Source organism: Quercus robur, chromosome 6 (assembly GCF_932294415.1).
Source record: "Quercus robur chromosome 6, dhQueRobu3.1, whole genome shotgun sequence".
In the NCBI taxonomy this organism is placed as follows: Eukaryota; Viridiplantae; Streptophyta; class Magnoliopsida; order Fagales; family Fagaceae; genus Quercus; species Quercus robur.
Window position 1 is genome coordinate 27,475,359 of NC_065539.1, and position 13,449 is coordinate 27,488,807.

At 39.5% G+C, this 13,449-nt stretch overlaps 1 protein-coding gene across 1 annotated transcript in view; it reads left to right on the top strand.

The window, feature by feature from the left end:
* The window catches only part of LOC126688395 (actin-related protein 2/3 complex subunit 4), a 51,015-nt gene that overhangs the window by 23,220 nt on the left and 14,346 nt on the right, over positions 1–13,449 (top strand). Inside the window, exon 4 of the mRNA XM_050383066.1 lies at positions 4,577–4,604. Within this exon, the coding sequence (XP_050239023.1) occupies positions 4,577–4,604 (28 nt within the window). The remainder of the gene's footprint in view (positions 1–4,576; positions 4,605–13,449) is intronic.

Here is a 13,449-nt window from a genome sequence, read left to right on the forward strand (position 1 = left end):
ATCACTTGCAAAGAGTTACGCGTGGGACCCAACCTAATACCAGACATGAGCCTGTCCCTCACTGCCTTATCCAACATTTTACTAAAAGCATACATAACAATGATAAACAATATAAGGGATAATGAATTGCCTTGTCTTATACCTCTAGAACTTTCAAAGAAACCACACGGAGTTCCATTAATAAGAATGATGAATTTAACAATAGAGATGCAGAAGAAAACCCACCTTCCTCCATTTTTCAGGAAAACCACAACAATCCAACATATAAATGAGGAAACCCTAATTCACATGGTCATATACCTTCTCTACATCCATCTTACACAACACCCTAGGAACTCTTGATTTCAGCCTAGTAGCGAAGCATTCATTGGCAATAAGCATTTTGAGATTCATAAACAATATCCCCAAGCACCATTTTCAACTTGTTAGCTAAAACTTTAGCAATAATTTTGTAACCCCCCCCCCCCCCCCCCCCCCCCCCCCCTCTAATTATAATAGGCCGAAAATCCCGTACCTCCATTGCATCAGATTTTTTAGGAATTAAGGAGATGAAAGTAGCATTCAAAATTTTTTCAAACTTAGATTATCAAAAAAATACTAAAAAACCTCCAAAAGATCGGTTTTGATAATGTCCCAACAAGTTTGAAAAAATGCCATAGGGAATCCATTAGGTCCAGGAGTTTTATCACCATCAAAATCCATGACCACCCCAAAAATCTTTGGCTTCCTCAAAAGGTTGTTCCAACCAGGCAGCCTTATCCTCAAAAATCCTAGAAAAATTCAGCACATCTGGATGAAGGTGAATGTGCTTATCTTTCGAGTAAAGACTTTTATAGAACCGAACATTACCCCCTTCAATAACTTCCTGATTTGATGTCAACACTCCATCAATATTTAAACTGCCAATACTGTTACTCCTATTAGAATTAGCCATTTGGTGAAAGAATTTCGTATTGTTGTCCCCCTCCGTTAACCTTAGCACCCTTGATTTTTGTTTCCAGCTAATCTCTTCCAACAATGCAGTCTTCTCAATTTCCAAGCTAATTATCTCCTTTTCAAGCTTCTCATCAACAGAAAGAGAAAACCTCTCCTATTTAGAATTCAGGGCATTTCAAATCATTCCATAGTTTCATTCTCTTAATGGTTACATTTCCAAACTCAATTTCATTCCACTTTATTAAGTCTCCATTTAAAGCTTTCAATTTCATTGCTAACCTGTAACTGTTCCATAGAAATGATAAGATTCCCACCAAATTTTCACCTTTCTCCACAAAATCATCCACCTGAAGTCACATGTTCTTAAAACGAAAAGGCTTTTGTCCCTTACGAATATCACCGCCCTCCAAAAAAATTGGAAAGTGGTCTGATAAAACCCCAACCAAGCGTTTTTTATGAATGTTTGTATAATTTTCCTCCCATTTTGAAGAAAAGAGGAAACGATCTATCTTAGAGCCAAACAAAGAGTTTGACCAAGTGTAGCTACCACCCTCCAAAGGCATATCCATAACCCATTAATAGAGATGAAATCAGAGAAATTATACATACCCTGAGAGAAGTGTTCCGCCCCTAAATATTCATAAGGAAAATGAATAGCATTGAAATCACCACCCACACACCATGGCAAATTCCACAAACTATAAAGACCCGCCAACTCCTCCCACATCAGCCTTTTCTCCCTATCCACATTAGGACCATACACACCAATGAATGCCCATTCAAAATTGTCTCCCACATTCCTAAATCTACAAGACACCAAAAATTCACCCATAGCTTCTTCCAACTTCTCCACCATTGTCCTATCCCACATTACCAAAATCCCACCCGATGCGCCTATTGAACTCAAGTATACCCAATTTACATGTTGACAACCCCAAAGACTTTTAATAAATCCTCGAGTGATAAGCTCCTCCTGCAACCAAATGACATTTGCCTGCCAAATTCTAATAAGGTTCCTTATTTGGAGTCTTTTATCCTTCTCATTCATTCCCCTTACATTCCAAGAGATTATCTTTAAATTCATTGGGACACAATCACAACCCTTTCCCTATTGGAACCTCTTGCTTTACTAGATGTGGAATCATAATTAATAGAGCTCACCAAGCTCCTTAACTCCCTTAAACCCTTACCTCCTTCCTTTGTTATTTTTCTCAAAGCATTCTCTGTAGCCCTTTGTCTAATTTCCTCCTCAACATCCAAGAGGAAATTAGATGCAACTTCTTCCAAACCTTCAACTGGAGTCTCCAAAAAAGAGCCAAATTCCTGAAACTTGCTCTAAAACCATGGTGACATACCCAAATGATTTTTGGACTGACCATCTTCCAAAAAGACAGATAGGTTATTGACTTTTGGGGTCTCAATAGACTTAAAATATAGCTAGCAGAGTCACATTCAAGGGTTCTGAACAATCCAAACCTCGTCGATCAAATTCAACCGTCTTGCCACCTTCTTTGGACCAAATCTCAGAATCTACATACTCCACCACCACTATATCCTACTCGGATTGTACCTCTAAAGGCCTCAAAGAATTTCCCAAATAATCCATGGAATTAAGCTTATCCAAAACAGAGCCCCTAAAAAAGACTGAAAGCTGTCTCTCAGTCTCCATCGGCACCACCACTCTCTTCCTATCACCGAGTTCTAAAACCCACTTGCCTAGAAAGACCCTTGATTTATTCAAGTCCACAGCATTATCAAATAAGAGTTGCTTGATCTGTTGATGTACCAGCTCACTATCAACATCGGAATTAAACTTTGTAACCACCATATTGGTGCATGTGGGGGCCGATATATGTGGAGTGGAGACTCAATCAGCACGTGTATTCTCAAGTTTCTCATAGTTAAGCACCTTGTCGACCAAAATTGGTTTTGCAAGAGGGGTTGGAGTAGAACTTTTGGTTCCAGAAAATCAAAACTAACCTTTGGGTTTTGGATCGCATGTTTGCCGACACCACCTCGGTAGGAATATGAGACTTGTGGTCAGCTTGGGAAAGAGATGAGACACTCGGCACATTTGGGAGCATTACCAAAGGACTTCTCACGTGATTGGGGTGTAAAGAAGAGGCTGGAAGCTGGGCTTTTGAATAGACCCACTATGGCCCAAGAAGGTGCCCCAAGGCATCCAAGCAGGTTTTATTATGGGCTTGTTCTCTTTAGCAGAAGCTGGCTTTTTAGCAGGAGCTGGCTGGCCACTGGGCTTTAAACCCACTTCCTTGAACTCAGAAAAAACAATAGCCCACTTCCCTTCAGGCCCATGTTCCACACGGAAACAAATATCCAAGGTCAACTTCCCTTTAATACGATTAGTAAAAATTCCATTTATCATCGACGTAACTTTCGCCCCAAACTCATCTGTTTCTTTTCCAGTAAAATCATTGCTGAAATCACGTTGATTTCCGCTAGAATTTGAAATTTTCAAAATTTGAAATTCCCAAATTTTCTCCTTCACTTTATTCACAATTCCATTGTTTTTTTGCCGCCCCTATCGCACCACCACAGCAGGATGCTTGGGTTCACCCTTTCCAATTCCGGAATGTCCCTGTCGGAGAAGAGAATATTTTAATTTCTCCTTAGGTGAAGACCAAATCTGCCCCATCCTCTCCCCAATTTTCCTTCTGCTATCACTATGGATCCTTTACATTGTCCATGAATGAGTTCAGAAATAAGCAAAAAATTTCCATGAGCATTGGACCCCAACTAAATAATAAAAATCTTATTTCCTTCCTTAGACGATCTGGAAAACAGCACAGATGATTGTTTAGATGCCAACTCTTCCACTTTAAACAACAGCCTCTTGGCACTCTTCTTCCCCAAAGTGACAAAGCGTGAAGAATCTCAGACTTTTTGAGAATACGTAATAGATAAAAAGTACCTCCTTCGACAAAGAAAAACATGGAACCTCCCATAATATTAGAATCAAAAACAAAAACAATGAGAAGGAGAGAAAATCTGTGACTAATCCGAGGTAGCCAAGCCTCTTTCCATCCTAGTATGAGGTTTTAGCTCCAATGTTTTGTACTAACTCTGTCCCAAATTGTTGGTATGTATTGCTTACTAGAGGAACATTTTCAGCATATTTAAAGTTTTACAATTAGCTTGGGAATCCTAATTCCAATTAGCTTGGTAATCCTAATTATTGTTTCACAAAAATACCCTTGAATTTATAAAAATACTAATAAACCGAATTAAATACTAGGGCTTAAAATAAAATGTAATGGACCAATAAAAATTACAATTGACTTCAAAATTGAATAAGACCAAAATTAAAATAAAAATTTCTTTGTGCTTCTTGCATCAATTTACCATTTGTGTGTATGTGCGCCCTAAATATGGGGCACCTCACCATTATGTTAGTCGCATAAGCAAGATGTGAATGGAAAAATAGATAGAGTGTCTAAGTTGTTACACTTTAAATATTGGAGGGTATAAAAAATGCAAATTTACTATATATGTGCGTGAGGGCATGCTGTGTGCCTATATATATGTATTTGCCCTGCATTGATTGATTTGGTTTGGTTTGCTCTTCCTGTTTATTATGGTATGTTACATCTAAGGTTTTTAATCTTCTCTATGTTTGCAGGACCAGTCCGGAACTTCTCCTAAATCCTGTAAGAACAATGTTGTTGACATTAAATTTTCTGCGTCTTTTTCCCTTTTTCCTTCTTAATTGTTGTTTTATGTTGAATTGATGGAATGTTTTAAGTGATTAGCACTGCTGTCAGCAGTCCAAAGATTTTGTTGAAACTGTTACATTGATCTCTATGTAACCCTTCATGTTTGAGGAACTTAAATAAGTTTTAACTTTAACCTCCTTTGCTAGTAAACTTTAAGATGTGGTTTTTTGTTGTTGGTTCTTGCATTGAAAAGAATTAATGTTGAGGAGAACTATTTTTTTGTGATATTTTCATCTTTTATTCTTTGGCAGTAGTGAAGGCAATAGAAGGTGATGATTCTCTAATCATAGATTTCTCTTATCTGAAGTCATTATTTTCTGCTTCATCTCACAGTTGCCTGTTCTTGGTTCACCATATAACTTTCCTACCTAATGTCATGTCACATTCATAAAAGTGTAATCTGTTTGGGCCACCTTATTGAAAGGAATTCTCCCCATTGATCAATGATCTTAAATAGGTTCACATATGAAAGAAAGTTAGGCACCTACTCTTGCATAAACTCTTATCTTTTGTAAGTTTCTGTTATTGTGGCCTAGCCTTTGTATGTGCTGGGGTCTCAGGTTTAGAAGCCTATAGAGAATTAGCTGGGCAAGAGAGTCTTAGGGTTTGACGCTGTTAGTGAGATAGGTAGGTGAGAGTTCAAGTGGCGATGGGAAGTTGCTGATGAGAGCTTTTGGTGCTCTAGAGACTGGAAAAGACTCGGTGTCAAGGTGTAGCTCCGCCGCAATTAATCTCGATTCAGTCAAGGCTGATTTTTCAATTGTCACGGGCTCTGATGCTGAGGTAACCCATGGAATAGTTAACCGAAACTCTGGGTTCACCAGAGAGGTGGTGGTTAGCTCGGCAACGGCAGCGATTGAATCTCCGATTCTAAAAGATGTGTTGCCAATCCTTTGTCGGCATCCATGGGTGGTTCAAAATCGATTTTCTCCTCTTTCAGACTTGGGTAATGGGGTGGAAGTTGAGTTTGGGGAAAGGGAAGATCATGAAGAAGCTTTTGGTGTGAGTAGTGAACAGAGATGTAGCCACCATGATGATACGACGCAGTAGAGGTCAGTGGATTCTGTTGGGGAATTTCAGACAGATTCTGGGCTTCTCCTTCTACCGTGGGAGACCAGTGGGGTTGATGACCGTGGTTGTGGTAGTGGAGAGAGATAATTGTGTGTTGGAGTGTGACCCTCTGTCTTGGTGGGAACCCAATGATCTTAGAGAGTTGTTGCTGGTTAAGATATTGTAGAGGGAACTTAGGTGACAGAAATTGGGCCACATTCGAATTGGGTGTCCCAATTGATGAAGAATTTTTGTAATATGGTGGGTTTTCCGATTGTGAAACATGAAGCTCAATGTTTGGCTCTATTTCGTCTTCTTGAACTAGAATGTCTCAAGGTGACCAATGATGAGGTGGCAAAGCAAACTGTTAACCTAGGGACATGAGGTCTCAGAGAGCTTAAGGGGCTGATTTCTTCTGTTAATTATGATGGTTTATCCTCTAAGAGCAAGAACAGAGTTTCTTCTAATGTTGTGGGGGGTGTTGGTAATTTTAAATGAATTTGCATCTATTGTCTTGGAATGTAAGGGTGCTCAACAATCCCCGGAGGAGAGAGGTTTGTAAGAATCTTCTTAAAGAGTGGAAGTGTGATATTGTTTGTTTCCAGGAAACAAAAGTATCTTCTATTGATGCTTCTTTTGTTTAGAGTTTATGGGGTAGTCCTTTCATTGACTAGGTGGTGTTGGATGTGGTCCAGTCTTTAGGAGGGGTCTTGCTGATTTGGGATAAAAGGGTCTTTGATCAATGGATGTTATGGTTGGATAGTTTTATGTCAATGTCTTTTTGAGAGGGGTGGTGAATGGTTTTGTTTGGGCTTGTACAGGTGTGTATGGCCCTAATGATGATGGTTAGAGGGCTGTTTTGTGGGAGTTGTCAAGGGTGCGTGATAGGTGGACCATGGCATGGTGCTTGGTAGGTGACTTCAACATTATTAGATACCCGAGTGAGAGACTTGGTTGTGAGTCTTTTAGCCCAGCTATGTTTGCTTTTTCGGACTTTATAGAGAGAAATTACTTAGTTGATCTACCGTTAGAGGGTGCTTCTTTCACTTGGTTTAGAGATTCTGGAATATCCTCTATGTTGAGAATAGACAGGGCTTTGGTATCTTTTGATTAGGAGGATCACTTTGGGAATGCCTCTCAAAGGGTGCTTCCTCAGGTTATTTTGGATCATTGTCTGCTTTTGTTGGAAGTTGGTGGGATTCGTCGAGGTCGTTGTGCCTTTAAATTTGAGAATATGTGGCTAAAAGCTGAGGGTTTAGTTGAAAGAGTTCAGCAATGGTGGACTAGGTACTGTTTTGTGGGCTCTCCAAGTTTTGTTTTGGCCCAAAAATTAAACGCTCTGAAAGTTGATCTGAAAAAATGGAATAGGGAGGAGTTTGGGGATTTGGCCTTTGGAAAGAAGAGCTTACTGTTTGAATTATTGGGTTTAGATGCTAGAGAAGAGTTGTTGGGTCTTTCGAATGAGGATCAGAATCGTCGTATTTAGATCAAAGGTGACAAAACATTTGGCTTCTATGGAGGAGACTTTCTAGAGACAAAAGTCTCATGTCTTGTATGTGAAGGAGGGTGACAACAATAATTGTTTCTTTCATAGGTTAGCAAACTCCCATAGAAGAGCTAACCATATTAAGAGGATTGAGGTGGATGGTGTTCTATATGAGGACAAGTCTGATGTGCGATCTCAAGTAGTTCATTTCCATCAGAAGTTTTATGAGGAAACCGAAGTGGGGTGCTCTACTATGGATGGATTAGATTTTGCTTGTATTGAGGAGGAAGAGAGGTTGTCCTTAGAGAGAGAATTCACGAAGGAGGAAGTCATACAGGTCCCAACGGAGATGGAGGGGGATAAAGCCCCTGGTCTAGAGGGGTTCACCATGGCTTTTTTTCACAAATGCTAGAGTGTTGTGGAAAAGGATGTTATGGATTTTTTTGAACACTTTCATCAACACTCTGTGTTTGAGCGGTGTATGAATGCTTCTTTTCTCACTTTAATCCCTAAGAAGAGTAATGCCGTTAATATTAAAGATTTTTGTCTTATTAGTTTGGTGGGCAGTGTGTATAAGCTGCTGTCAAAGGTTTTGGCTAACACAATGAGGGCAGTGTTGGACAATCTCTTTTCTGAGTCTCAAAATTCATTTGTTGGTGGAAGGCAAATTCTAGATTCAGTGCTCATTGCTAATGAGTGCTTGGATAATAGGTTGAAGAGTCATTTGGAAGCTCTCGTGGTTTGCGACAAGGTGATCCTCTATCCCCTCTTCTGTTTCTTTTGATAATGGAAGCCTTGAGCAGAATTTTGAGGAAGACAGAGGAGAGCAATCTTATTCGGGGTTTTCAAGTGGGAGCAGTGAATTCTGTCGGTATGCGTATTTCCCATTTATTGTTTTCGGATGACACTATTTTATTTTGTGATACTTCTAGGGTATAACTACTCTCCATAAGGCCTTTATCTTGTTTTCAAGCTTTTACGAGGTTGAAGGTTAGTGTTGGGAAAAGTGAGATCGTACCTGTTAGGGAGGTGAATAATCTAGATGTCTTTGCTAATATTCTTCGGTGCAGAGTGGGTAGTTTGTTTATTATGAAATATTTGGGGATGCCTTTGGGTACTTTGTTTAAGACAGCTTCTATTTGGAACCCTATTTTGGAGATGGAGAAGAAACTATCAGTATGGAAGCGGCTCAATTTATCTAAGGGTGAGGCTCATGTTATTGAAGAGTACTCTCTCAAGTCTCCCAACATACTATTTATCTCTGTTCACTATTCCTAAGGCTGTGGCTGCAAGATTGGAAAGTATCCAGAGGAATTTTCTTTGGGGGTCTTCAGAGGGGTGTTTCAAATACCCTTTGGTTGCTTGGGAAAAGGTGTGTTCACCCATTGAGGTGGGCGGTTTGGGGATAAGAAATGTGGTGTCTTTTAACCAAGCCTTATTAGGGAAATGGTTGTAGAGATATGGTTATGAAGTTACTCATCTTTGGCGGAGAGTTATCTCCACTATATATGGAGAGGGTCAAGGGGGGTGGAGCACTAAAGTTTGCAGGAGGGCTCATGGATGTGGCCTTCGGCGTAGTATTCATGAAGGGTGGGAGAACTTTTCTAAGCATCTGTTGTTTGTAGTGGGTGATGGTACTCGTATCCGTTTATGGCATGATAAGTTGATTGGTGATAACACCCTTAAATCCCTATATCCTGAACTCTATGTGTGTTGAGCTGACAAGGAAGCTTGTATTTCTCAGGTTTTATGGCTTCTGGAAGGGGTAAATGTTAGAGTTTTGAATTTGAGATTTTATAGGGAATTTCAAGATTAGGAGCTAGCTGCATCTTATTTTCTTGCATTTATTCGACCTCACATCCCCCGGGGTACTAGAAATGATGCTCTTTGTTTGCGTCTCAAAGGTAATGGCAGGTTTGATATTTGGTCTTTCTACCATGAGATTCGGGATGCTCAATGTTCTATGTTGCGTTGGAAGGGTATTTGGAAATCTAAGGTTCCCAAGCGAGTGGCTTTCTTTTTGTAGATGGTTGCTCATGGTTGGATTCTTACTTTGGATAATCTCATGCTTAGGGGATGTTCTTTGGCGAAGTGGTGTTGTTTGTGTCGTTGTGATGGGGAGTCAGTGGACTACTTACTTCTTCATTGTCCTATTACACATACATTATGGATTTATATGCTTCAGGTTTTCAACATTTATTGGGTCATGCTAGACTCGATGGCGGGTTTACTTTTGTGCTGGCATCAATGGCTTGGGAATCATACTTCGAATGTTTGGAATTTGATCTTAGGTTGTTTGATGTGGATTGTTTGGTTGGAATGGAACCGCTGCTCTTTGAGGACACTGAGAAAATGTTGGAAGAGTTAATTGTTCTCTACTAGCGTAATCTTTTTGATTGGTCTCATTGTTGGGGTTTTACTGTTTGTTCCTCTCTACTTGAGTTTATGCTTTCTCTTAGAATAACTTCTTGATTTCTTTCTTCTTCTTGTTGGTTTTTTTTTTTCCGTTTCTTGTTGTTCATCATCATGAACAACTTGTGTTTTTTTTCTCCTACTTATTTCATTAATAATTATTCTTTTGATTTCCTATAAAAAAAAAAATAGCAAAAGCTAGGGGCAGAACTAGAATTTTATTGGGGGGGGGGGGGGAATAATAGCAAATATAAAATTGAACCAATTTAATAGTGTCATACAAGAAATATGAAGAGTTTGGGGTGAAAGCTCAAATAGTGTGAGTACATTATTTGCTTGTTTAGACCCCAATTTAAAAAAAAACGGCTTAATTGCTTTTAATCAACTAAGTGCGCAATTAATCGGGACTACTTCCTAGTGCATAAGCATACATAATCAACAATTGAAAGTAAAGCACAAGGAGTAAGGGAAGAGAGATGCAAACACAAGATAACACCGAGACATGTTATCGAAGAGGAAACTAAAGAACTCAGCGAAAAACCTCTCCGTGACTCTTTAAGTCGAAATGATCCACTAGTGAATAAGTTGGAGTACAAGGATACCAAAAAGACTCTCCAAATCTAATCTACTCAAAGTACTTGAGCACTCTAAGCTCCAGCTACCAGTAGACTTCTCAGAATCTTGTTTTCACTAGCTTTTTGGATCCCGCAATATCGCCTGTTTGCATCCGCCAAGCCTTACCGGCTTATTTTGGCAAATTCCCAATGCTTCTTAAGCTCCAAATTACTCTTTACACTCTAAATAGGCATGAGTTTTGTTTGGGTACAAATCTCCTCTCAAGGTATAATAATGAGAGAGGGAAAAGAGAAGAGACTACAAGGATTTCTCTATTGAGGATGTGTAGCTCTCTCTAACAAGGTGGGTGTGTTGTAGAAACCTTTCTAGAGTTTTTTTCTATATAGCCTCCCTATAATTTTGTGGGTAATAAGGGTGTATATAGTATGGGTGAAGGGTATAAGAGTCGCACTTAAAATCCTAGCTGTCAGTGCATTTTGCGAGTCATCTCGCGAGTTGGCCAAGTTTCGAGATGAGTCGCGAAACACACTAACTCTTCATCTTTTGGCATGTGCTCATGTGATCTTTGCAGGTTGCACCACTCGCAAGATCAACTTCTTGAGCAAATCTTCACAACTTAAGTCTAAACCCATTACAATTAAATCCCACAAAATACAAGGAAAAAAATTAATGAAATTACAACACTTTTTGTCATGGATTAAAGCCAACATAAATGTTATTTGAAAAACCATAACTTAATAGTGGGCTAACTATATTTCTTTTGAATGTTTTAGGTAAATTTAAAGGGTAAAAATCTAATATTTGAAAAGTTTAGGGGGGCCAACCATATATTTTTTGAAAAATTTAGGAAAATTTAGGGGTAATTTTATAAAATTGGAAAACTTTGGACCATAGCCGCCCCCCCCCCCCCCCCCCAAAACCCAACCCCTTTTAGTGGGTCCACCCCTGGTGGAAGCGATTACCTGCTAGTTTTGTAGCTAGTTGTAAAAAATAATTGATGCCGGACCTTACCAAATTTGGAATAAAGAGGAAATTGGACAAAAGGAAAATGATAAACCCAAAGAATTAGCAGTTAGGAGTTTGGTTGGAATCAACAGCCAATTCCAAATCTCATTTCATCAAAGTTCGATCTTGAAAATCAACATTATGAGATTAGGATGGATAATTCTATTGCTCACACTGTGATGCATATATTTTCATAAGATCAGCTTTATTTTTTCTCAAGTATTACATGACTATATCATTTGAAGTAAAAAACCCGACAATCATTAAAATGCTCTAAAGCTTTACTAATAACAAGCTTTCTAGAAAGACCAACTTTCTCAAGTTCATTTGATAAACCCAAAAGTTCAAAGAGTCGGTCCATCTCAAATACTCAATTGGTGAAATTCCATCAGTCTAGCTTTTGACAACAATAAAAAAATAGTTGGCTCGAGTTTTACTATGGCTAATTGGAATTATAAGTCTCAACAAATAATTGAAACAAATACTTGGATTGCTGACTGGTCCTTAAGTTTAGATTGATCATATTGTAGGCCTTGCTGGATATATAGCGAGTGTACAACTTCTAGTTAACGCAATTTTCCTATGTGCTACAGGTTGATAAGTGGACTTTCTTTTTTTGGTTTTGGTTGAAGGCTCGGGTTTAAAACTAAATCGGGTTGGAAGAGTTGTTTGGATTGGGTCAGCCTAGGTCTATTTGGGTCGGGGCGGGTAAAGGCTATTTGCCCAAAAATTGGTTGGGTTGGGTATTTGTAGAGCTTGGGTTGATGGGTTTAGTGAGGCTGACGGCTTTCAAGATTGAGGCTCTCTGATGAGTGGTGATGTGTCATGGGACAAGAGAGTGCCAATGTGGCGTTGATGAGGAGGAGATGGTGATTGAGTTTGGGCAAGGTGGATGCTATTATGGCCTTAGTGGACGATGCAATATAATTGAAGTGGGGTGGTTGAGATTCAGTCGACTATTGGTGGCTAATTGAGGGCAGCGGCTATTCGATGGGGTGGAGTACTCGGCAGCGATGAGGTTGTTATCTGGGGTCTTGGGATGTTTGGTGATGGTGGCAGGATGGCTTGTGGGTGGTTCACAGCCGCAAAATGGATCAGTTGTGGTGGATTTCCAGCAGGTGATGGTTTTGGCTTAGAAAACTGGGTTTCTAGTGGCTGGTAAGAATACAATGGTTGCTGGGATTTTCGATGGGTTGATTCATAGTGACTTGGCAATGACGGTTCAATGGATTAACAAAAAAAAAAAAAACTGTTTTGTTTATTTAGTATCTTCCCAAGTGTATAAGGAAGATGTTAAAAATTTCCAGAAGAAATGATTAAACCCATGTCCTCCCCACCCATCTCTCTCCCACCCACCACATACACCACCACAACCTTATTTACCACTGCCACTTTTACAACCTGTATCCTCCTTTTCACATACCTCCATACCTTCATCTTTCCCAGCCCAGTAACCTCTTTTTCCTTCTTATGCCCCTTTTTTATTCCCCCAATCTTTCTTCTTTCCTAATCAGCTTGGCCAGTTCTTCCAGCAACCACACTTTTTCCACAACAGCCAAAAACACCTCTACACAACCTACCTACCAATTTTTTATCCCCCTCCCTCTACAAAGCCTTCCAAAATTTCTCCACCCCCTCTTCTTTACCACAACCTATTCTGCAAACCAAGCTTGTTCTTAAAGGTGGTGGAGGGGAAATCAGGTTCTTTTTTTTTTTTTTTTCCAAATAGATTCAAAAGCCTTTTCTTTGGTTTTTGATGGTGGCAGGATGGACTCTTTTTCCATTACTGAATGCCAGGGGTAAGTTTCATGGCTTTATTCTAGTGTGTCGATTGGGTTTGGACTGGATCATTGCTTGCTTATCTGAATTAAGCCGTTGGGATTTTAGGAAACAGCATTTGTACAAACGTTATTGGGAGAGCTTTAAATGTTTAGATATTACCAGCAGATCAAATAATGGGGCATTTGTGGAAATTTCTGAATACCATAATGGGGCAGGAAGGGGTTGCTTGTGTGCTCCGGAGGGAGTTAAAAAGTTGGCTGGGCTCTCCTTGAACTGAAACTATGTGATTATTTTTTGGGAAAATTTGCATCTAGGCTAGGGAAAGAGGCGGTGGTAGGTGGCAGTGCAAGTGTTAACTCCACTGGTGCTTAGGGGCCTAAAGTTTGGCAAAATATTAATATGCACGACAAGAAATCAGGAAGGGATTTACGTTTTGAGGAGAAATTTTCAAAACTTACTGGCAATTTT